Source organism: Sceloporus occidentalis, unplaced genomic scaffold (assembly GCF_023333645.1).
Source record: "Sceloporus occidentalis isolate IW3139 unplaced genomic scaffold, rSceOcc1.0.p SCAF_2, whole genome shotgun sequence".
Classification (NCBI taxonomy): Eukaryota; Metazoa; Chordata; class Lepidosauria; order Squamata; family Phrynosomatidae; genus Sceloporus; species Sceloporus occidentalis.
Genome location: NW_028316982.1, coordinates 81740718 through 81767437, shown reverse-complemented (window position 1 = coordinate 81767437; position 26720 = coordinate 81740718). Strand labels below are relative to the sequence as shown.

The 26720-nt window shown below is 40.4% G+C and overlaps 1 protein-coding gene across 2 annotated transcripts in view; it reads left to right on the top strand.

The window, feature by feature from the left end:
- The first annotated feature begins 1879 nt into the window (after positions 1-1879).
- CUNH10orf90 (chromosome unknown C10orf90 homolog) overlaps positions 1880-26720 on the top strand; it is a 204202-nt gene continuing 179361 nt past the window's right edge. For both annotated transcript variants that reach the window (XM_089507832.1, XM_089507830.1), the window contains exons 1-2: positions 1880-2002; positions 15236-15308. In XM_089507832.1, coding sequence (XP_089363958.1) covers positions 1889-2002; positions 15236-15308 — 187 coding nt within the window. In that variant the 5' untranslated portion in view covers positions 1880-1888. The remainder of the gene's footprint in view (positions 2003-15235; positions 15309-26720) is intronic.

Genomic DNA, 26720 nt, shown 5'->3' with positions numbered 1-26720 from the left:
AAATTCCCCCAGTCAGCACCTAATTGGCTTATGGCCTCTGGCTGGTGATTGGCTGGTTTGTAAGAAGATAGTAAAGAATCCCAGCACTTGCTTTGTCTAACTAGCCCCCAACAAATATCTAGAGCCATAATTTTATTACAAACTATGTATAAATTGATCAGTTTCTTAGGTAGCATGACCACCAACCAGCCACTAATGAACAAGCTTTATCCATCTTTCATAAGTGAGATCACATGTAGGTATCATTGCCTTGAATGACACCAATGGTGTTCCTCAACTGGGTGTCATCTGGTGTTGGGGCAGGACTTGCAGGGCAGAGCCAATCCTCTCATGCACCGGTTTACCTGGGAGTAAAATGGTGTGCCGGAAGGAGGGAAGATGCCCAGATGCCCTCCCACATGCCATTTTATTCCTGAGTAAACTGGCGCATGGGAGGGAGGGGTGTGTGCTTGGCCAGTTGTCACCCTTCTTCTGGGGTGTCACCCAGTGTGGTCAGTACCTCTGCACCCCCCTAATGACACCACTGAGTGACACTTTCTTTCCTTATTCAAGGCCAGGTCAGCTGTATTGGTAAGGACAGCTGAGTTCCAGCCAAGAAGTACAGGAGTAGGACTTGCCTTGAAGAGAGTAAGAATCTCTCACACTTTGGCCCTTGGTAGGTTGTAATAAATTAATCCAGATCTCTAAATTTTCTCTGTGGCTTTCCTTTTGGAAAAAAGCCAATTTTTACAGCTAGTTCTCCAAAAAGGGTTCTCACTGAACTACAATTTTAAGTTATGCCAGCTGCAATTCTATAATGAGGTGCCATTTGAAAATAGATTATGTTTTTGTGGCCAATGGCAGGTGGAAGGAATTGTTCACGGTGCAGAATCTGCCTTTTGTACTGAGACCCCAAGAGAGAGAGATTTTCAAAGTCCTTGCTGACTTATGGAAGTAGGAATGTTTTCACAGAATCAATTCAGTTTCTCTCCAGCAATACCAATGGCCACAAATTGTCTTAGAGATGCAGAAAACTAATTTGAGCTTCTTGGTGATAAGCAACTTCTCGATATTGCTAATTTCAATTTTTGGGTATTTTGCATATGTTGTAAATTTCTATTTGTTGTGGCCATTGAGAGCCTTTGTTGCTGGAGAACGGAGTATAAATACTCCAAATAAATAAATAAATATAAATAGTACAAAAATACATGGAATTGAATTGAATGGAAGGTTGTGGCTCATGGATGATATAAAATACCTGCATTATGTCTATCAAAGATAATATTAGTTGTGTCTATAATTCTAAGTACTCACTCGTATCAGTTATTTGAGATGAATCCCACCCATACTCCTATTTTTGTAGTTTCACATCCTTAAAATTACCTGAATTCAAGAGCATGGGGCTGGAGAGAGGGGGTTATCTAGCATGTGGTAACACTAGATTTTAGAACATGTTGCTATTGCCTGGAATGAAAGAACAACTTTGAAATCAGAGATTAATTTTCAGTCATTTGATAGCCACAGAAGAATTGGATCAGACTGCAAGTAAGCAGGTGAAATAGAGGATCTGAAGGGGTGTCCTAGAATACTGGAATAATGCTTCCGCCGAGGCTTTTTTAGATTACATATTCACTTTCATGGTTTGGTTTGAGCAGCACAGAGAATTTCAGTGTTTGGAACTATTTCAAGGGGGGATGAAAGTTTGAATAGCAGCAGCTTTTAAAGCAGTTTTCAGCACCCAAAGTGAGAACAAAGGAACGTCTGTTCAAGCAGCAGACCTTTTCACAGCAGGATCCATAGTAGCATGCACTGTCCAGGAAACAGTGCCTGTGGCAAAAAATATCTCTCACAAGATGTGGTCAAGGAGTGTCAGCTAAAAATTTTTTGTGCAGATGTAAAACAGCATGTGATGATGACGGACATTGTGAGGAGTCACTGGCTTCCGAGGCATAGCAGAGCCCAGCTGTGCTTCATCTCTATCTGCAAGGGGGTGAAAGGAAAGGACAGAAACAGAAAATGTGAGGTGAGCACTAAACTAATGCTATTGCTATGGTTATGAAGAGCAAAGCAGTCAGGTTTCAGGCCTCAGTTGGGGAATTCAAATTGTATCTGGAGAAAACCCATCAATCCCCAATGTGAGTTTGGCAATACACTTTCTTCAAGATACATGCATTTGATAGTGTTGCCTAGCCTGATCATGTTGTTGTTGTTGTTGTTATTGTTGTTAACTGCCCTCTTGTTGACCCCAACTCATGGCGACCCTGTGAATGAGACATCTCTAAGACCCCCCCCCCCCCCATCCACTACTCTGCTTAGGTCCTGTAAATTCATACTTGTGATCTCTCTAATTGAGTATCCATTGAGCCTCTGGTTTTCCTCTCTTTCTACTTCCTCCATCTTTCTTAGCATTATTGTCTTTTATAATGAGTCATATCTTCCCATCATGTGGCCAAAAGTATGACAGCTTCAATTTGTTCATCTTGGCTTTCAGGAAGAGTTCAGACTTGATCTGTTCAAAGACTGGAAGCACTCTTCTTCAGCACCACATCTCAAATGAATTGATTTTCTTTTTGTCTACTTTCTTCACTATCCAGCACTTACATTCCTTCATGGTAATGGGGAATACAATGGCTTTGATTGTTCTAACTTTAGTGTACAGTTGTATATGTATATGCACAGTTGTATATGTATATGTAACACTTAGTTCCACTAAGGATCTTTTCTAGCTCTTTCTTGGCAACCCTTCCCTTTCCTAGTCTTCTTCTGATTTCCTGATTTCAATCTTCATTCTGATCAATGTTAGATCCAAGGTATGGGAACTCTTACTATTTCATCTTCCTCATTGTCCAGGTTGAATGTATGTAAGTCCTCCATCATCATTATTTTTGTTTTCTTTATGTTCAGCATTAAGCTTGCCTTTGCACTTTCTTCTTTGATCTTCATTAGTAGGTGTTCCAGGTCTGTGAGGTTTTCTGTTCTGGTGTCATCTGCATATTTTAGATTGTTGATATTCCTTCTTCCTATTTACTCCTCCTTCTCCTGAAAATAAACCTGCTCTTCATATGATAGTTTCTGCCTACAGGTTGAACAATTTTTCCACTTGTATGTTATAGAATGAATGACAGCCTTGCCTGACCTCTTTGACAGTTGGGAACCATTCTGTTTCTACTGTATTTTGTTCTAACCATAGCCTCTTGTCCTACATACAGATTTCTCATCAGGCATATCAGATGTAGTGGCATTCCCATGTCCTTAAAAGCCATACATAGTTTTTGTGATCTATGAAGTCAAATCTTTGCTGATCCCCCGCCCCCCGCCCCGGAATTCCTGTGTACACTCCATTAGCCGTTATATGATTGCATTGTGGTCCCTAGTGCCTCTTCCTTTCCTGAACCCCACTTGCACCACTGGGATTTCTCTCTTGATGTCTGATTTGAGTCTATGCTGCAGAATTTTTCTCATAATTTTCCTTGTATGGGAAATTAATGCTATGGTACTGTTGTTGCTGCAGTCTTTTGTGTCTCCTTTTTTTTTGTGGACTGGGATGTATATTGATCATTTCCAGTTTGTTGGTCATTTCCATTTCTACATGATCATATACTCAGGTAGGATTGACTAGCTTCTTCAAGTGGTAGGTGCCACAGTGAGGGACGGGGAGTAAGATGTTGGAGGACAGAATTGTGTGCTATCCAGTCTGCCCTCACTGGTCTAATCTGCACTGCAGAAATGATGCAGTTTGGCACCATTTTAATTGTCATGGCTCAAAGTTATGGAATCATGGGATTTGTAGTTTGTTGTGACACCATAGCTCTCTGACAGAGAATGCCAAATCTCTCTCAAAAAGCAAATCCTGGAATTCCATAGCATTCAGCCATGGCAGTTGAAGTGGTGCTAAACTACATTATTTCTGCAGATTAGATCACACTGCAGAAATAATCCAGTTTGAGACTGCTTTAATTGTGCTGGCTCAGGGCTAGGGAATCCTGGGAATTGTAATTTATTGTGTACCAGAACTTTCTGACAGAAAAGGCTAAATGTCTCACAAAATTACAGTTCCCAGCATTGAGCCAAGACAGTCAAAGCAGTCTCAAACTGGATGATTTCTGAAGTGTGTTTTGGCCCTTTGTTTCATTTTCTAGTAGTCACAGAAGAACTACAGGGTCTCCTAACCAATTTTAAAAGGTTATGAACTGGTTTGGGACTAATGAATTGGTGCTTAATCCAGATAAGATACAAACAGTGATGGTTAAAAGTCCAGTTGACTTTGGATAAGAGCACCTACGTGATCTTAGTGGATTAATACTCTTTGTGAAAGACCAGATCCAGCAACTAGGAGTGCACCTGAATATATATAAAAAGGTCTTTGCCTGCCAGCAGAAACAGAGCAAAGAGGTGGTCAAGCCTGCTTTCCATAGGAGGAAATTCAACAGCCTGGCTATGGAATAGCTATGGAAAGACCTGTCCTCACCAAAGGTAAGGTGATGGTGGTGGGACCAAGAGGAAGCCCACCCTTTAAAATATTAAAATTGATTTTTTTTAAAGTGTTGTCACTGGCAAGTAGTCTTGAGTGCTTGCACTGGAAGGCATATTATATCTTTTATCCAGCACAGAAAGTTACTCTACACTCGATGGGTTTCTGGGTTTCAGACAAGAGCCTTTCTATACTTACCTGGAGATGCCAGGGGCTGAATCTGTGACCTGTCATCTGCAAAGCAACATTCTATTATTGAATGATTCTTATTCAGGAAGATGGTATTCTGCAAAGTAAAACCAGAAAAAGGCTCTGCTTGGGTGGGGAAATATAATCAGAATGGTTATTGGTAAAAATAAAAATAAAAATATGCATCTGTCTCAAATCCACTGGATCTGAAACTATTTTTTCAGGGTGATTTTTCAGGAAGGGTGATGAAGGATGGAATTACATGTTAATTCCACATTTATTTTCCCTGAGGATGCTCTAGTATCTGGTAAAGCAATGTGGATAGCTTCAGGCTGAAGAAGGCATTTTCAGCGTTTTTTCCACATTGGTTTCTCTGCTCAAAGTCACCTTCATCTGCAGGTCACTCCCAGAGACACAATACATGGGGAAGGGACATAAGCATACTGTTCTGCACAATTACTCACAGAGTGGCAAATGTATGTCCAAGCAATACCAGATTGTAAGTGAAGGCTTGTGCAGAGGTTTTCTTTTAAAGCCACCCATCCATTCCCAATTTAAATAACCCTGAAAATGGCTAATTGCTAATATCTATGGGGGTTGCATACAGAGGATCAAGCAAATTGTGTGAGAAAGAGGTCTTATCTCCCTGAATTCATGACTTTGATCCCAGTCTAGGGATGCAAAGAATTTTCAAAAAATATTCAAACATTGGCTGAAAAATTGAGTTATTGAATGTTGAGAAGCCCTGATGAGGCGAATCCTGAACATGTTTCCTCCTTCGGAAGCAGCATTTTCTGTGCAGGATTTTTTTGTATTGTTCTCTGTGCAGGAAATTTGTATTTTGTGCATAAAATTCCATCCTCTACACACACACACACACACACACACACACGCCATACTTTTTTAACAGAATAAGTGCCAACTGTGAATTATCTTTGAAAACTCAAGTTTTGATTACTTTCTTTAAAAACAAAGGTGAATTTCTGTTCAATGGTGTCCACATCATATTTTATGATGCCAGAATTGCATAGCAGAATCTTCCCAAAGGGGATTCAGGGCATATGGTCCTGAACACTTCTACAGAGCTAGTAAATGTTAGTGTGGAGTATAACTCTCAAAATTCCCCAGGCAGCATGGCCCTAATGTTCTTCAGCAGGGAGCACTAACTGCTGCCTCCATCATATTGATGGGTTTCTCTGCCACTATAGTTTGTTGGGTCCTAAGGTGAGGGCACCAGATGATGGAATTGGCTGCTTGAGTCAGAAATCATGCGGCATCTAAAAGCAAAGGCCCCTATTAGATTTTTCATTATCACTTCCAAAACAGGATACTTTATATATTTAGAAGCTGGAAGAAATTTCTGCATTGGAATGCTGGTTTTCTGTCTCAAAGCTTACAGAACTACTCTTTTAAAAAGTAAGTAATGTGTCCTTAACAAACCGTTTAAGCTCAGAGTTGGAATAAAACAGGCCCCAACAGTTAGAGTAATAGATGAGAACACTGTTGTAGCAGGAGCCATTCCTATTTCTTTTAAAAACTTGTCATCTTTTAAAATGGCATTAGGTATTATGCGGAAATTTTAAAGTATATGTAAACAATGGTGTAGTAGTAGTAGTAGTGGTGTGCCTTCAAGTCACTTTAGACGTATGGTGAGCCTTGGCAAGATTTGTTCAGAGGAGGTTTGCCTTTACTTCTTCTGAGGCTGAGAGAACATAATTTGCCCAAAGTTACCCAGTGGAGTTTCATGGCTAAGGAAAGATTCAAACCCTGGTCTCCAGATTGTAGTCCAGTGCTCAAACCACTACATCACACTGGCTCTCATAATAGTAGTCCTAAGCTATACAATTCACCACAAATTTCAATTAGGTTATTAGCTTTTAAATCCAAACTGCCTTGTAAAAGCTAATGAGAATAAGATCTTAAAGATGAAAATGTCAAAGACATATGTATTACTCTGGACCATATTTGCACTCTTCATTTGATTTAAACAGACAGGCATTTGTCTTCCAGAAAGTAAACATGCAAGTAATCTGATCAGTATTTCATTGTACATCGAATCAATTATGCAAGATGTTGTAACTGGATAGACTCCTATGTGGTTCCTCTCACTCATGCTTTGCTCAGTGTTATAGATAGAGTTTCTGTGTTTTATGGGATAATATTGCATGTTGATTTCTTTCCTCTGAAACTGAAGGATCTTCGTTTCATCTTTTATTTTCAGGAGAATTAGGTAAACTAGACTGGCCCCTTCCTTCATGCCTTTCTGTTAGATAGCAAATAATTATTTATTATTATAATTTATTCTAAGGGGCTTTTTATCTTTTTTAAAATAACAAGTTTTTAAAATTGTATTCAATGTTTTGTTCCATTTTAAAAACAGTCTTTTGTATGTTTTTATCTATATTGTTTTTTGTGGGTTTTTGGGGCTATGTGGCCATGTTCTAGAAGAGTTTCTTTCTGATGTTTTGCCAGCATCTGTGGCTGGCATCTTCAGAGAATGACGGCATGGTTGTGTGTGTGTGTGTGTGTGTGTGTGTGTGTGTGTGTGCGCGCGCGCACGCACACACACACACACACACCAGGTTAGCATTCTCTGAAGATGTCAGCCACAGATTGTTTTTATTTTACTTTTGAAAAGCCAGACTGAGTCCTATTTCCAGGGGGAAAGGAGGGATATTAAACAAACAAACAAACAAACAAACAAGCAAGAATCAGGAAGGAATGTAGGCAAAAGTAAAAAAAATCATTTATTTAAATTTCAGTCATTAATGTTCATTTTAACATTCATTTAATCATATTAATGAAATATCAAGCATGATATGTGAAATGAATCAAGCTCATAAAAGGTACAAGAATATTCTATATCAAACAAAGGCTAAGTGTAAAGTATCTTAAGAAATTAGTGTACTACATCAGTGCTTCTTAGGGTTTCTGATGTGGAGGACTAATGATGTGTTTTTTTTCCTTCAGTGTATCAGGGATAGGTAACCACATATGAGCACATTGATTATAGTTGGTTGTTTCTTTCCTGGAATCTCTTTAGTGACCAGCAGCTGATGGCTCATGGATAAGCACTGATCCATGGGCAACCACTTTGAGAAGCAGTAGAGTAGCTTATGTTAACTAATGTTTTAAATATTCATTTTGGAGAATTTTGCTCCTGATTTCCTTCAAGGTGGAGGTCCTGTGAGCATTCAAGGAACCTATCTCTCATGGAAGTTACATAAAACTAGGTCTTGTTGGGACTTGGAATCCCAATTACCTCCCTATTGGGAAAAAAATGGTTTGATGGGGATCTAGCATTGCCTCCCCATTACTGTAGGTGAATTGTTGAATTCAACAATTCAAAGCTGTGGAAGGGGTGGGAACAAGAGTTTTTCTCAACATGAAATTGTGCTCATGAAGAGCTGTGAGCATCTAGTCCATTTCTCATGACATTACTTGATTTTGTTGCTTTCATATATTTAAAAGCAGGGTGAAAATTCTACCCTAACAAGCTGGTTTCTTATCCTAGAATTGTAACGCTGCTCTTGGAAGACACATGTACTTGTATAAAGCTTGCAGAATTCAAATCAGAAACCAGATGCTACTATAGGTTTTTTTTAATGTTCTGAAAGATTTGTGAAGGTAAATGTTTGTTGGTATTACAAAACTTTCACTTTTAAAACTTTCTGGACAGCTTCTGGTGCTAATTTTCTTTCTTTTAAGTAGACACACATTTCTGAAACATTCGTTTTTCTATATATATATATCATACCAAAGTCTGCTTCACCACTACTAGTTGCTTTGTAATAGGGATAGTGGTGGTGATGGAGGTCATGAAACCACATAAATCACCTAGGCCAAGTTCCTAACCCTGCTACCAAATTGCCAATGTTTGTTGGCATAGCAGCATAAAAGAAACAGTGCTTAAAAGAAGGCAAACTTTGAAAGCTTGTGACATGTATTACAGTAGTTAAGTGTTAACCTGGCACCTTAAGAAAGCTTTTCCAGCCTTTGAGGAGTTCATACAATAAAGGTGTAGGCTGGCATCCTATTGGCTTATCTCATCATGAGTAGACACATTTAATCAATTGTCAAATGGTAAGTCAACATGCAAATAAAACCAGTGGGTTCAATAGGCCTACTCTAGTCAGGACCAAGACAGAATTTAGGCCTCTGCTGTTGTTTTTTTCTTTATGCACTGGTGCCTATACTCCTGTGAGATCCAGTGCAATGGTTTGAGAATTGGATTATGACTCTGGAGACCAGGATTCAAATCCCTGCTCAGCCATGCAAACTCGCTAGGTGATTTTGAGCAAGTCACACTCTGTTATCCTCACGGGAAGGCAAACAAAAACCCTTTCTAAAAAAATCTTGCCAAGAAAACCCCATGATAGGTTCACCTTTGAGATGCCATAAATCAGAAATGACTTGAAGGTATACAACAACAACTCCTTAATCAGAATTGCTAGCTGATACAAACATTTCACCCTCCATTAAAGGGGAAAGGAACAATGTTTCCTACAAATTGTATCTTCTTAAGAAAATACAGATGTGTTCCAGAAAATAAACATGTCTTAAGTTGCCAAAGAGGAAGCTTAGCCAGTGGAAGTTTCATATATTCGTCTGGTTGACAAGTCCAGTTTGAATTTATAGGAATGCATTACTTCTTCCACTGCAGCTGTAAAGCAAAGCTGCCTTGTCTAGCAAGATGTCTTTGAAGAGACCAGGCTCTGTTAAGAGGACTGTTTTCTTGCAAGGAACAAAATAATCACTCATGCAGCTAAAGAAGTCTTGTTCAGCTGTCTACTTCCAATCCTGACATCACCTTCAACATATGTTTATAGAGACAAGGTGATCCTTAGGTTTTACAAAGACAGGTCTGGATCCAATGTTTTATTTGTAGTAGCATGGGACTCCCCCCCCCCCCCGCCCCGGTAGCACTGTAGCATCAGTAGCCCTGCATTGGAGTGAAAACTGGTTCCAAGATGTCTCCTAGCTCTTCAGAACCAAATTTAGGATGGATGGAAGGGGCTGCAGAAGGGAATCACATGTCTTCTGACTCCATTCTCCAAAGCAAAACTTTGTATTCTGGCCACAATTACAAATGTTTAAATATGGTCAGATTTTTACAATGTAAAAGAGTTTCCTTAACCAAGCAGTTTCTTATTCGGTGTGAATGTCTATGCATGTATCTTCAAGAGCTGCCCCATTAATTTTAGTAAAGGTAACCTATGTGTAGCAGTTTTGTTTCTTTCCACAGAGGGACTTTTTGCCTCAACTGGCAGCCAGATTGGTCACCGGAAGATCTAGGGGTGACCATATAACACCTATATTAAAATATCCACAATGGCTGCCTGTTAGCTTCCAGGCACAGTACAAGGTGTTGGTTATAACCTTTAAAGACCTCCATGGCTTGGGCCCACCTTACTTATGGGGTCGCCTTCTCCCATACAATCTGCCCCACACACTGAGGTCCTCTGGTAAAAACTTACTGCAGCCAGCAAAAACTATGCTGGTGGCAGTTGCCCAGAGGACCTTTTCTTCTGCTGCTCCCAAGTTATGGAATAGCCTCATGGAGGAGATCCAGCATATTGTCAGTCTTGACTGCTTTAAAAAGGGGGTCAAGACATATCTTTTCTGGCAGGATTTCTGAGGCCAGCCTCTCAGTGGCCTTCCATTAATTGCCCCTCAATTGTCCCTGCTTAGCTTATAATTAAAATGTATTTTTTATTGTGGATGGGAGGGTTTATGGGTTATGATGTTTTACTGTATTTTAATGTTGTTTTATTATTGTTAGCCACTTTGATCTGCTTGGAGAGGTGAGATATAAACAAATTTTATTATTGTTATTATTATTAACAGAAATGAGTGGGTTGGGCCTATGAGTACTATTTATTTATTCGTATGCTGTCTTTCTCCTAAAGAGGGACCCAAGGAGGTTCCCAAAGAGGTGCAATTAAAAGAACTTAAAAATTTAAAAACTAATTGAAAATCATCACATCAAGAATGTGACATAATTTTAATGATATGCAAAAGTTAAAATAAATAAATAAAACACAGATCCCAATAAAAAGTTTCCCTGCTTACAAAGTGAAAGGCTGCTTAAAAAGAAAGGTCTTTGCCTGCTGGCAAAAGGAGAACAGGGAGTGAGCCAGCCTTGCCTCCCACAGAAAGGAATTCCAGAATGTGGGAGCAGCCACTGAGAAGTTCCAAATAAAAGTATTTGTGTGTTGTTTTATCTTAAAATCATAGAATCATAGAGTTGGAAAGGGCCAAGGGTCATCCAATCCAGTCCCTGTCATGCAGGAACACACCATCAAAGCACTCTTGACAGATGGCCATCCATCCTCTGTTTAAAAACATCCAAACAAGGAGACTCCAACAATCTCTGAGGCAGTGTGTTCCACTATCAAGTAGCTCTTACTGTCAGGAAGGTCTTCCTAATGTTCAGATGGAATTTCTTTTCCTGTGGTTTCAATCCATCACTCAATGTCCTAGTCTCTGAAGCAGCAGAAAACAAGCTTGCTCCATCCTCAAAATGACATCCCTTCAAATATTTAAGCATGGCTATCATGTCACCTCTTAACCTTCTAGTCTCCAGGCTAAACATACACAGCTCCCTAAGATGCTCCTCATAGGGCATGGTTTCCAGATTTTTCACCATTTTGTTTGCCCTCCTTTGGACATGCTCTAGCTTGTTCACATCTTTCTTGAATTGTGGTGCCCAGAACACACCTTACACACCTTTGAGGCTGAGATGGGAAATGTGTGGTTTTCCAAATGTTGTTGGATTGCCACTTCTATGAGGGATATGGTGAGAGCTGGTGAGAACTTCAGCATACGCTCCAACATTTCACAGGTGAAAATTGAGGCACATGTTTTCAAGCAACATTGGAATGTGCTGAGGATAACAAAAGTTACTAATGAGGAAGAACACTCAAGGCAGGAGTGGCCATAGCGGTTTGCTTTTGCTTGAGTCTACAGGGGAGGGCAAGATTGCACCCTTCTTTTCCTCTCCTCCTTGTGAGTTGAGTGGAAACTACTTTTCTACTTTGAACTCAGTTTGTGCCCATTGAAGTATTCATAGGACAAAGGGGGAAAGTGGGAGATGGACAGAGAAACTGGGACATTTTAAAAGGAGATTAAAAATGGGAATTACATAGGATTAATTTGGACTGTCCCTGCAAATTGTAGTTGTAGGATAAGCTTCAGTCCAGCAATAAGAACGGCACTGCCTTGAGGGTCATTTTGAATACTGAATGTTTAATTCTTGTTTATAAGAATTGCTAGATTCTATTTCATGTAACAGATAGTACAACAGAGATAGTTAATGATGCCTTACTTGTAGATGCAATGTCACTGTGGAATTAATGTGGTAGAATTCCATTTTATCCTTGTATTCATTGCAAGTGGGCCTGCCTACTATTTCACATACAGAAAAAGTGGGTTTGTTGGGTTATATATGAAAAAGGCCATTCTATGTCATTTTTTAAAAAAAGAAATCTTTTCCATGGCATTTTTTCCCACTGCCTGCAATGTTTACCACAAGCTTTGGATCTTAGATTCGTTCACATGCTCCGGATGCAGCAAATATATTATTGAAATTAGGACTAATTCTGTCATGAAACAGAAGTTAAAAAGATTTTAAGCATTTGCACTGTGTTACTGCATAGTTCTGAATTGAGGCTGCAATCCTGCCCAGGAGTTAGGCTATTTATATCATCTTAGGCAAAGGGAAACCCAGCTTTAGACTCCTATGGCTTGAAAACCTTTCAAGGCATACTTTTAGAAGTCCACTTATCCATTTGGTGAATTATTCATAGTATTTAAGTACTGATATCCTTCCTGGCCTATTGCCAAGCCAAGGGGGCAGACCAACAGAAAGAGCATCTTATTCCCTTCATCTGCATCCTAGGTGAATGTCAACTCCAGGGCTTAGGGTAAGATCCTTGCATGAAGGAAGCCTATTTGAATAACTTAAATGTTGTAAGACATCCCAGGTTTGGTATTTTTTTAAAAAAAGAAAAGTGAATAATCTTCCCCACAAAGTTGTCATTTCACCTCTGAGGAAAGCATATTTTGTGTCAAACAGAGGTGAACAGCTATTGGATTCTGTGGTTCTGGAGCCTACTGAAAAATATAGATTATGTAACAAAATACATCACAGTGTAGCAGGAACATTTTTTTAAACAAAAAATACCCACTTTCATCTTATCAAAACAGATTGGAAATGCAATCTTAGATGTGGACTATTGCCTCAATTGTGCATATTATTTTCATTACATTTTGCTGATTTTTAAAAACAAAGCAAAACAATAATTTCCCATCAAAGGCTTCCAAGCAAAAACAAGGCTACAAGGCTGAAAGCACCATAGCATCTTTATTCATATCCCAAACAAGAGAACAATTCAACTCTTTTATTTCAGACAAGGGATATTATATCTCAGAGATAAAAAGCAATTGAAAATCTAAATGAAAAATCTAATGATTTTTGTTTCATGCTGATTTATTTTAGATTGGCAAAGTTAAACAAGATGTAAGCATGACTAGATGGAGCTTGGAAAGAGAATCATTATGAAGGGAGTCAGTTCCTTTTCCTTGGGAGTTTGAGTATACCAAATTCCATTGCAGCTTTGAGGCTGTGTTGCTCGTCATATAATGACTACTCCATTAAAGTCCAACCGTGCATGTTAATTTATAGGACTTGTATTCACATTTACCAACATTACTGTGAGAGTGAGAAAACAGGCAATATTCCCAAACTTTTAAACAATCTCATTTACTAAAGGTTTTTTTTTTTTTTAAACTGGCAAGGAAGATGTCCTTGACATGAAATTGGAAAATCAATGTGATCCCCAATGCTGTAATTACTGATAAAAGAGATTCTTAAAGGTGAAGTCGCAGATCTATTATAATTTGATACATAAGGAAAATCCATTTTCACATGAACTTAGGCATTAATTTTTTTGTGAAGTTAATATTCTATATAAATATGAGGGATGCGTGGACAATATGTGAACAGGATAATCTGTAAGAGGCCAATGGAAACACATGATGCGACAATGACAGTAATGAAAATAATGTGCAGTGTCAGGCCCTATTCTAGAAAGCGTCTGTCTGAAGATTCATGATCAGATCCTTGCATTCAGATATATCATCCTAAATTATGTGGGTAGGTTATGCTTTCAAGGGGTGCCTCAATGTTGTCAAATGGGCTGCAAATACAAGGACAAATAGTCAAAAAGTTGAACAAATGGAAGGTTAAGTGAAGAAGATACTCCCATTTCAGGGTACCATTTGAGCTGGGACCTACTGTGCATAATGCAGCAGATCTTCTGCCTGTTAGGAGTTGCTTAGTATGGTTTAATAAATAAATAAATAAATAAAATATTACGTAAGCACATAAGGAAACCAACCGTGGATTGTATTGGCTGTCGGGGCTTATATATTGCTATAACTGGGAAGATGTGTATTGACTATATACTCCAGGAATGTAGCTATTGTGGGGAGGGAGCATAAAATGAGGACATAGTCCCCCCAATAAGAATTCTGTCCCCTCAATAAAATTTTCCTTAATCCCCAGATTTCTAGCATTGCAAAAAATGTGACATTGAAACTTGTTCACACCTAGAACTGTGGTTGTATGCCCTTGGTAACTTTGCCTGCTCCTTTTCTTTGGATGCCTAAACTATTTCTCTAAATGCTCAATTGATATTTTAAGTTATTGCAATGACAAACATGTGGGTTCTAAAGGAATGTCAGCCTGGAAGGGGATAATTCTGATTGGGGGAGCCCCACCCTAGTAGCTACATCCTGACATACTCTGGGTCAGTATTGTATTCCAGAAGGGAGAACTGCCTTATTCTGACTTCATTGGCTGATGTAATATACAGTATTAGTATCTTCTATCCTCCTCCCTGGATAGTAGGGAAGCTTAATACTGTCTGTTCTGATTGTCAGCTGTTCTATAGCAGGGCCTTGAGGGTACAGGGCTTTTCCCAGTCCTACCTCCTCCTGAGATTTATTTATTTTATTTTATTAAAAAAAAATTAAACTTGTCTGCAACTATCATCCATCGTGATCTAGTTGCTCAGTTAAAATAGCAACTTCTGCATTCATAATGTTATCCAGCGAGAAATGGGAATACATTGTCACACCATTCTGCTGCTGCTGTTTTCACAGTATTAGACACATCTGCATGTGGTTACAAACTTCATTACACCTTGTAGAAAAATGCCAAGCACTTCAAATGTTTTCTGCCTTGCCTGTAATAGAATAATTTCCGTTTCAGGACATTTAAATGTATTGGTTGATTGTAGCGTGTTATTTAGTCTTTACCATTCCTTTGAAGTCATCAGTAGCCCAATTTCATTTGCTGGCAGAATTAGCTCAGGGCAGGGAAAGGAAGAAATATATCATGCAGTTTATTTCACAGAAACATGCTTAGTCTAGGTCCCATCCTGTCATCCTTAATGCATGAAAGCCTCCAAATGTTACAGTGCTGTAGGATGGTATTATTTGCTTTCTTAGAATGAGCCTCATATCTCAAATGGTACTGAACCAGCTAGTAAAGAAAAAGACTCTTACACTTTTTTTCTTTTGTTTTCACAGATTAGTAAAAGATTTTTTTCACCATCAAAAGACCACTCTTTGGAGAGAAGAAAGGAAAGCCTGCCTTATTCCGGTAAAAAACAATAGTCCAATACCTCTGTGGAGAAACTAATATTTGCTGGAATATTTATTTATCATTCCTCATATTACCTCTTATTAATAAGATGCACTCTTTCATGTACAGTCTACTTCCTAATACTATGCTATTGTAATGCCAAGGTGTGAAGCAGATTAGAATTTCCAAGACAAGACAAAAGCTTGGCAAAGAAAAGGAAATGAAAGGAGAAAAAATATCAAAAGGCATCCTGGCTATTTCATGCTTGTTTGAACAGCCTATCTGAACAGTTGTTGAAATGGCCATGGAGATGCCATTATGATAATAACTTATTACAATACCCAAGTCCATCAAATAATGCGCTAGTCACACAAAGTGTCCATGAAGAAATATCAGCAAAACACCTAGGACTCAATTTTGTGATAGTCCTAATCTAGAAATCAGTGGGATTTATGTGATTTGATGAGCTGTGTTTATTTTATTAATCTGTTATATGAATCAATGAATACTCCCTTGGCCCCAGTTTTTGTACTTCCACAATAAAATACCAGTTTCTCAAAATGTTCAGTCTAGTGGTGGCTAGTGGCCACTAGAACAGATTGGAGGGAGGACAGAGTGAACTGGAGACAATGGTAGTCAGAGCCAGTGGTTGGAAGAACCAACTAATTCTGGTTTGTCCCCATTTGCTCTCATTGCAGTGGCACCAAAAACACTTCAACCCTGCAACAACATTGATTAACACATAACTTCAGTGACATATTATCTCACTTGACTCTCTAGGAAAAAGGTGTGGTCTCTCCATCTCTATCATTCTGTTATATGAATAAATATATGAACCTCCTTTCATCTACTGTTGGGATCATAATTTTTGTATTGGCAATCATGAAGGATTTTACTATTGCTATTGTTGTTTCCTTGATCTTCTGTTGTTATATTCAGTGCTCCTCACTAATAACCCATGCTTTAACTGAACTGTGTAGGCCTAAGGAAATTTTAAAGGTAAATTCTGAAAATGTTTTAATAATAATAATAATAAATTTTATTTGTATACCGTTTTTCCATAGATCAAAACGGTTTACAGACTATTAAAACTATTACACATAAAAATAGATAAAATCCAGTAATACAATTATACAGAACACAGTCATTCACAGGGTAAGGCAGAGACTTGATGGCATCAAGAACACTAAATTTCATTCCTCGGGGGGGGGGGGGGACTTGACAAAAGAGGAAAGTTTTAAGCCTGTTTTTAAATGTTTCTAGGGGGCTCATAAGATGGAGCTCCTCGGGAAGACTGTTCCAGATCTGCGGGGCTGCCACTGAAAAGGCCATCTGGGATGTGGAAACATATTTGGAAGATGGAGTTTCCAACAGATTCTTCCCGGATGTTCTGAGTGTGCAGGGCAGATTATATGGGGAGATGCGGTCCCTCAAGTAACTTGGGCCCAAGCCATGTAGGGCTTTATAGGTAATAACCAACACCTTGAATTGCCCTCGGAAGTGAATGGGCAGCCAATGAAGATTTTTCAGAATAGGTGTTATGTAATCAAACCTGGATGCGCCGATGACCAGTTTGGCTGCCATGTTTTTTACTAACTGAAGCTTCCAGGCTTGGTACAAGGGTAGCCCCATGTAGAGCGCATTACAGAAATCTAAGCGAGAGGTTACCAGAGCATGTACCACAGTTTCAAGGTCCCTTTGGTCCAGGTAGAGTTGCAGTTGGCGTATCAACCGGAGTTGATAGCAAGCACTTCTGACCTTCGCATCTACTTGAGATGTCAACTGCAGAGATGAGTCCAGAAGTACTCCTAAACTGCGAATTTCGTCCTTCAGGGAAAGTGTGACTCCGTTCAGGAAAGATGGATAAATTTCCTCCCCCAGGCTTGGGGAACCTATCACCAGTACTTCCGTTTTCTCTGGATTCAGACTGAGTTTGTTTTCCCTCATCCAGCCCATTACTGACTCCAGGCAGGCATTCAGAGGAGAGACGCCATCCTTAGTCACTGCATCAGTCGGAGACACAGAGAAACATATTTGGGTGTCATCGGCATACTGATAACACCACACCCCGTGTCTCCGGATGATCTCTCCCAGTGGTTTCATGTAAATGTTAAAGTGGGGGGCAAAATAGCTTCCTGAGGGACACCAGATGTTAGTTCCCTCTTAGAGAAGCAAGTGTCCCCCAACTGCACCATCTGGAATCTGCCCGAGAGGTAGGATCGGAACCACTGGAGCGCAGTGCCCCCGATGCCCAACTCCCTCAGGCGTTCCAGAAGGATACCGTGGTCAATGGTATCGAAAGCTGCTGAGATGTCCAAAAGCACCAACAAGGTCACATTTCCCCTGTCGATGCCCAGATAGAGATCATCGACTAAGGTGGCCATGGCAGTCTCAACTCCATATCCCACTTTGAAGCCAATTTGAAATGAGTCCAGATAATCGGTTTCATCCAAAACTGCTTGAAGTTGGAAGGCGACCGCTCTCTCAATCACCTTACCTAAAAATGGCAATAATGAGACTGGTCTGTAGTTGTTCCTTACCAGGGGGTCCAGGGAGGGTTTTTTGAGCAACGGTTTGACCGTTGCTAGTTTTAAACTAGATGGAAATTTTCCCTCCCTGAAGGATGCATTGATTATGCGTTGTAATAATAAAATTACGGCATCAGCACCCTGGACGGTCAGCCAAGAAGGACAGGGATCGAGAGAGCGTGTTGTCTTCCTAACACTTCCAAGAAGCTTGTCCACTTCATCGGTTAGAACATATCGCTTTCAGAGAAATACGTCTTTAGGGTCTTTTATCCTACATTTTAAGCAGGCTTCATTTCATTGCAGTCAGTTTCCAAAGGGACACAGAATTGTTTGCTCTTACATTTGTTAGTCATTGCTAAGTTGCTGGTATTTCAAATTCAGTGATAGGTTTGTACTGAGAGCCAACCAAACAAAAGAGTGGTAATAGCTTTCCCAGCCTTAAGATTAGAACAAAACAAGCCAATGCTGCATGCTGTAACAGTCAACTGGACTATGTTCTCAGTGGAAGGAGGGAGGATGGAAGAGTATTGGTTTTATGCCTGGCATAGACATTACAACTACTTGCTTAAGCTAAAATTTGTATAAATGCTGAGTGTTTTCAGAATGAAGTTGTCCATCTTGACCATTCTGAGCTCTTGGCTGGACTGTGAGTCTTAGTGTGTGGGATTGGAATGCCTTGGCACATGTGGTGTGTTTGTGTGTGTATTTCTTACTTCCTGACCAGACTGAGGGCTCATCCCAGCTCCATATTATACCTGCAGTGGCACAGTGAGGCTAATATTTTGGTCTCTCCCAAGAAGACTACTTTCCAAGGTGAGAAAGAGTAGGTTTAAGGAGTGAATGAAAGCTGGCTGTATAATGGTAAACCCCATGTCACACTTTAGTAAACAGGGATAGTTGCCATGATTCTCAGACTGTGGTCCTCCAGACATTTCAGGCTTGTACTCCCAAAAATATGAGCCATATTAGCCAATGGTCAAGGGAGTTGGTCAACTGGGAGTTGAAGTCCAAAAATGTGAAAGATCAAAGACTCTAGAGTGGTCTTCTGTAACTGGATATGTTGATGACCTAGGAGTTTATCGCATGGAATTTTAATGCTGACTCGGGCACGGGACGGGATCAGGCTGGTACAGATTAAAACTGATGTTACCACATGCAAAATTGCTGCTGCGCTGCCACCCGACCATTACCCGTCTTCCAGCAGTGCTCTGGCGGAAGCTTTCTGTAGTGCCAAAATCGGCCAGCAGAGTACTAATGGAGGATGGGTGATGGTGAGGCAGCAGCACAGCAGCAATTTTGCATGCAGTAACATAGGTTTTAATCTGTTCCAGCCCAATCTCATCCCATGCCCAGGTTGGCATTAAAACTGCATGTCATAAACTCCCTAATATCTTTTCCAGGTCAAGCTATATGCTGTGCTAAACACAAAGTCTGTGAGTATGTATTGCCTTTTTTGTTCAAATGAAGAGGAACATGTGTGTAGTCCTGACTGCCATGCATGGGATATGTATGTTTAAACCTCCTGTATATGATTTTCATTTAAAGCCCTGATCCCTTACGTTGGAGTTGAGAAGGAAAAAATGCAATTACACCTCCCCCCCCCCCTTACAAATTCCACATTAATTTGAAGTAAAAAAGAAACACAGGAAGATTAAACATCTCCCTGCTGACCTGGATTGGGACTATGCATGTTTACTCTTCGGTAATTATACAAAGATTATGCAGATGTTCAGTACATTTTTTCATATAACATGTAATTTTGCCCTTGTTTTCTAGAATGTGGACTAATAGCTTTGTCTATGATAGACCTTGGAGTAGCAGTAAAAAGGCTGCTGTTCTGGTTTTCCTATCATCTCTCCTTGAGGAGGGCTGGAGTGAAAACATCTGAATGAACCCCTGCATCTTTACCAGAGGAGTGCCAGCAGAATTTTATATATTTATCTCCTAAATTGGATCTAAAGTGGCTCACAAAAGATGGTTAAAAAAGCACTTTTAAAACACAATTGAAACATCAAATTAATATAACAGATTAAAAATATAGGTTAAAAGACAAAGAATATCCAAAGGGTGGGAACAGCCACTGAGAAGGTTCTCTCTCTTGTCCTTACCAACTGAGCCTGTGATGGTGCCGGGACTGAATGAAAACCTTCCCTTGAAGATCTTAGAGTTCTGCAAGGTTCATATGGAGACATATGGTCTTCAAAGTAGTCTGGACCTGAGCAATATAGGGTTTGAACAGGTATAGTTTAGATGACAAACATCTATTGAATTTTTTTCTTCTGTACAGAAGAATAAATAAATTAAAAATAAATAAAGCTTTAGGAGTGCTGTTATTTTTTGCATCTGTCACACAGGACTAAAGTCAGAGCAAGCTGAGGGGCAAAGGCACATTGCCAGAGTCCAAGCTGAGAACAAGACCCAAGAATAAAGGGTACAGCAGATATAAATGTGTATAGGCTCCCCCAAAAAGCAACAGCAGGGCTACTGCAAGCCTCTTATCATGAAGGTGGGAACTGAAACTAAATTGTAGAACAGTGCTGCTGAAAATGGCGGTTTCCACACCAGTGCTGACCCATGAGCTATCAGCTGCAGGGTTCTGAGAAACTATGTGAAAGTGTTAATAATGTGGCACAACTATGATGCCAACACACTGGTGAAAACAATAGTTGTTGGTCTGACATCTCACTGAGTTTGAGAAGCACTGTTGTAAAAAGTCATGCCTGGGGAAATATATGAAGACTAAGTGCATTGTTAGTATCTTTAGAATATTAAGGAGGCCTTTCATGCTACATTGTTAAAGTGTTATGATTCAACTTTATCTGCCATGATTCTATCCAGTTGAATCATGGAATCTGCATTTTAGGAAGGGAGAACATTAGAATTCACAGCCAGAGAACTCTTCCGTCTGTTTCTGGTTGTTGTTGTGTGCTTTCATGTCATTCCTGACTTATAGCAACCATAGGATACCCTATCATGATGTCAGAATATTTTATTTTGCAAATCATGCATCACCCTGTTAATAAGATTTGTGTTGAAGGTACCTCTGTGTCTTATGTATATTCATGTATTGCTATTTGGCTAATGAAATCTCTCAGTTCAGGGATTCCTTTAAGAATATATGTGAAATGAACAGAGCAGCAGAACAGGAAGGTGTGACTGATTTACAAAAGCTGCCACAGTTCCATTTTCTGTTGTTGTTGTTTTTAAAGCTGACAGACTAGAGTCTCCCCTGGAGAACTATCTTCCTTTTATATGCAAGAAGAACACTGTCATTTTGAGATATCTGGACCCCAGCTAGGGGCTGTCTTTTGTTTCTTTAGATGGACACCTAAAGAAAAGATGTGAGCTCAGTAGTGTAGGTGTATCAATCTGATATGGGATTCATATTTTAAGATCTTATGAAATATTTATTGTGTCAGCTGTCCTCTGTCTGGTTGATGCAAACAAGCTCTTAATGTAACAAATATTGACTTTGTTCTGATATGAGATGTAGGTTGCTTGGGGTCTCATTTGTGCCCCTCTCCATATTTCTCCTTTGAACATCAGGAGAGAAAATTGAATGCCTTCACTCCTCCTGAAAATAGTTTTCTGAAAGATTGGTGACTCTACTGAAATCCATTAGGGCCACAATGATGCTGATCTCAACCCACACACTGAAATTTTGGGGTGACCATCATTTTTTCCTCCTGCTGCTGCTGCCACCATCAAATTTCAGCAATAAATTCTCCATGGTAACAGGAAGATAACTTTCTCTGCAGAACAGCTCTTCATATGAACAGGAAAATGCAAGTACATTTCTGTCAGAGGAGGCTTTATTGCATTGTGGAGTTTTGGTGATGATTTTATTTTGTTAATGCTGGCTCAGTTTTGTCAGTATTTGTAGCAGCAGCCCAAGTTTTGGCAGCAGCAGCAAATGGATGACACAGATGGGCTGCCAGAACAACCTTTGGTGGACTGTATGCTACTCAGTTCTAATGGGGAAATAGGAGAACACTAAGACACAGAGATAGACACTTACTTGAACCCAGACTAACTACTGAATTAATTAAAAAAATCATGACTGAGGATGCAAATATTTATTTTATTGTCACTTGCAGAATCTATAGTTTCAGAAATATCCAAAGTTTATGAGACTTTGGGCACAGTTTTAATGAATTTTCACATTTTTTTGTGAGAAAAGGGCACAAACACATGTGTGTGCGCACACACACACAGAGTTTTTATTTGGTCAGTTTTGTATGTTCTTAACTGTATTGTAATCATTTTGATTTGTATATTACCTTAACTCCCCATCTTGGGGGAAAGGCAGAGTAAAACTAAAGTTAACAACAGCAACAACAATTTACACAAAACCAACATAAATGGGTAAAACAGTGTATTTTGAACAAAATGCACTACTGTTCTGTGCAGAAGTGTTGGGTTTTGTGGGGGATTTTTGGTTTGCTCCTCTCACTCAAGGTTTTTCTGGAAATGAATTTTTCAGAAAAATGTCATGAAATGTGAAAAAAATGTAGCTAATGATCATTTTCTTGATAGGGTGTGTTGGTGTACCAATACACACTTTATTGTCAGATATTTTATAATTCTCATTGTACACCTGAATATACAAAAACATATTGCCAAAAGAATAATTTTGGGCAGGGAGCTAATAATAAACCTGCAGTGTCCATAGTGCATTCCCATCTTTTTCTTGCATTCATAAAAAACTAAAAAACATTCATTTGGCACTATCTCTGGCTGCAGTGGGTTCCGTCAAACCTGTCTCCTTCATTCATGTAGCTAGAGAACATGTACATCAGTCAAAATCTAATTTAGAAATTGCTTTGCTCAAATGTTGCCAGGAGGCAGGTAAATTTACATTCTGTTAATTGACACGATCCTCTAACAGTCAAAGTTATATATGTCTACTTGGAAGTAAATATAGGTGAGTTCTTTGGCTTGACTTTTCTGCATACCAGCACATTATTTGAGTGACATGGGAGAACTGCTGAATTTTGGGAGGCTACCACACAAGACTCTCCGCTAGTAGAATTGCGTTCCCTGTGAAAATGTTATTCAAGCAGGATCTTTCCCTTCAATTGCACACCTTTGTAGCCATTCCAGGATTACAGTGCCTGAATATTATCACATACAGACGGCCTACCCTCTACCTTCTCTGCATTATGCCTGCCCCCTTTAATTGTTTCTTGAAGGGGAGGGAGGGAGGGAAGAACACAAGTCAGCATCATTGAAGATCATCGCACTGGGGTTAAAACTTTCCTCGGTGCGTTCTAACGTGCACGCGCGGGGGCGCACACGGAGAGTGATGGGAACCTGATGGGGCCCAGAACGCTAGTTTACTGCACACAGGAATGCTGCCACCACCGCCGCCGGGCATTCCCATCGCGTTCCCATCGAGTTCCAGGGAACATAATTTCTGGGAACTGTTTCAAAGTGTCCCCAGAAATGGCGTCCCCTGGAACTCGATGGGAACGCCCAGTGGAGGCAGCGGTGTTCCTGTGTGCAGTAAACTAGTGTTCTGGGCCCCATCGGGTTCCCATCACGCTCCATGTGCGCCCCCACGCGTGCACGTTAGAACGCACCAGGGAACGTTTTAACCCCGGTGCGATAATCTTCTTTGTGTGTGTGTTTAAAGCAACAGTGCTCAGCAGAACATGTGTGCCTCGCCCCCCACTGGAGGAGAGATCCTTGTGTCCTTCACTCTTTCTAAATTTCACCTTTCCTTACCTCGCTTGCTGCCCCCAATTGTCACCCCCTCTCTTTCTCTCACCCACTGGAATTCAGGAGCCCAACAGGCCAGGGGTCAATTGGTTGAGGATGACAATTCTTGGATCACAGGGAGGACATGTTGGTGTGGCAAGAGGGGCCAGACTGACCTCTCTTCCCTTCTATCTCTTTCTTCTCCCTCCTGTGTCTCACAGCTCTGCTTGTGCATATGCATACCTGTGTGGGTGGGTGGGTGGGTGTGGCCAGGAGTGTCCATCTGCCTGCCCCTCTTGCCTATCTGTCCATCTGTCTCTGTCCATGTGTCCACTGTACTATGCCACTGCCATGGCTTTGGTCACTAGAACTGGACAGGGGGCAAAAGGGGGCAAAGAGAGACAGTGTACCTGGGTACTTCCCTGGTAGTGCATGTGTGCCTCGTCTCTTCTCCCCCAATCACTGGCATGGAGGCCCTTGGCTCCATCCAAAATTCTCCTTCATCCCTTTCCTCACTGCCCTCCTTTCCCATCTCCCTCTCTCTCTCTCTCTCACATACAGAAACAGAGGGATACACTGCCCACCCCCCGCTTTTATTCTCTCTCTCTCTCTCTTTCTCTTCTCATCCTTCCTCCAGCAGCCCTGCTTTGACAGATGACATCCTAGGCATTAAACCAATTGGACACCCCACTGAGCCCCCCCCATGTGTGGGGGAAAGGCCTTGCTTTTAGCCTCCCTCCCTCCCTCTCCTCCCAATGAGGCATCAGCATACCATGGTGTTGTACCATTATACAGTCTTTCTTCCCTCCCTCCTTCTCCCTCTCCCATGAGGCATTGGCACACCATAATGCTGGACTGGAAAGAGGCTGGCTCTGCCACCCAAATCACACACCCAGTGACCATTCAGATGTGGCACTACAGCACATTTGAACTTTTGCACTGGGAATCAGAAACAGTAAAGCAGGTTACCCTCCCCAGATATAAAGATATTTGTCCCCTCATCTGTCTATTCTTCCCCGCCTATCTTTCTGCTTGTTTTTTTGTTTAATGTTTTTGATGTTTTTAATGTTTTATACTATTACTGTTTAATTCTGTTTTAGTACTGGGAATGGGGGGGGGGGTAGGTCTAGGGTTTGATTTTTAAAAAAACTTTATTGTAACTTGATGTATTTTACTGTTGTAACCCACCCAGATTCTTTGTGATTGGGCAGGCTAGAAATAAATTATTATTATTATTATTATTATTATTATTATTATTATTATATTACCAGATTTTTTCTGTAAGTGAAAAGAATTGCTTTTAAAACTGTTTCCCATGGGACAATAGCAGAAGAGTGATGGCATCATGCAGAAAACCCAAACAGAGGTGCAATACCATTTTAATTGTGATCAGCTCCTTGATGCCACAGAGAAATATGAAATTTCTAATACATGTCAATAAGGCTACATAGATTGGCCACAACTTTGCATCATGCTGCACTCAAAAACTTAGAGGTCACTTGTAACCACAACTATATTATAACTTATTGATCATATGTAATAACCAAACATGTAAACCAGTTGCTGGCATGTGGTTTTGTTTCAGACCATTCAAATAATTCCTATTGGTAGTGGAAACAGTCGAAAAAATAGGGTGAGCCTCTAATCAATGTGACAAGCTGCTCTACACAGATAACTCACTTCATAGGGCATCTACTGTAGGGATGCAATTTTAAGCAATCTCCACGTGACACTCATTTTGCATGAATCAGACACTGGGCTGCAGTCCTGCAGAGGGTGGTTTTTGAAGTAAGTCTCATTGAATTAAATGGTATCATAACACCACTTGTCTTTTTTGCTTCAAGGGACTGAGTTAGCTACCATTTCATAATTAGTTGGAAAATCTCAGTTATTCACATGCCAGATATAGGCATCACAATTTAAACCACATTTTTAATAGAAAATTATAAACTCACTTAATATTCTGTGTTATCCTTGAGACTAGAAATATAATAAATTGGCTTCTGCTGTGCAGAAGTCATGTTAAGGTAATAGGTAGTTATTCATGTCCTTGAGGTGACATACTGGTCATCTTTGTGTAGCAAAGAGATTGTACAATAGCACTCATTCCTGGTATGTGGGCATCCCTTGTGAGACCTGTATAATTAGATTGCTGGACAAAATAGACCCATGGTCTGATCTGGCATAGCTTTTCGTATGTTCTTATGAATGGTAAAGGGTATGCAGAGACACAGGGCCTGTCTGCATGGGCTGGATACTCCAGGGGCAGTCTAGTGGCAAAGCCACTATTATGTGGCAAAACCACCTCTGAGTTTCCTGGGCCTGAAGCTGGCCTGACCTGTCCCTGCTACCTGCCCCTCTATTCCCACAACATGGCAGCTATGTACACAAGCATCCCACTCAGCCACCCAGCACATCTGCTGCCTCCTTGGGTCACTCTCTTCTGCCAATGGTGGATACACCAGATGGTTCAGCAGGACACCCATGCAGACATCTGTGGTGGTGCAGGATTGGAGGGCTCTGGATCTCTCTGTAAGATCTGGAGTAATAGGCATGTTTTTAAAAACGGTTTTAAGGGTCTTATACCCTAGTTATTGTGTAGAATATGCTGCACGTCATCTGGACTGCTTGCACCAGAACCAAGGTTTGGGACATGTGAGGACAACACCAAAACAGGGAAACTGTTGTTTTGCCCCATGCAGGCAGGGAGACAGTGTGGGCATGCTTTAGAATCCAGAATTCCACTAACCTGAGCTAGAGGCAAACTAGTGTCCCAGGAAGGTGGACACAAGAAAAGAATTAAGGATGTTTCTAAGCAGAAATCTGCCACAAGACTAAAATATATTCATGCTGTCCCCAAAGCTTTCTTTGTTTCATCAGCCTTAACCACAGTGGTGATGGTGGTGGTTTTTGGTTGTTGCCTAAATACCTTGAAGGCACCAGATCTGATCTTGGAAGCTAAGCAGGGTCAGTCCTGGTTACTACTTGGATGGGAGACTACCAATGAATACCATGTGCTGTAGACTGTATTTCTGAGGAAGTGGCAAAACCAACTCTGAGTATTCTTTGCCCAAGAAAACCCATGAAATTCATGTTGACGTAAGTCAACAGGCAACATATAGGCACATACGTGCACGTTAACACACATTTGACAGGCAGGAAACCATGTCTTTCTGCTGTAAATCTTCCAGAGATCCCCTGA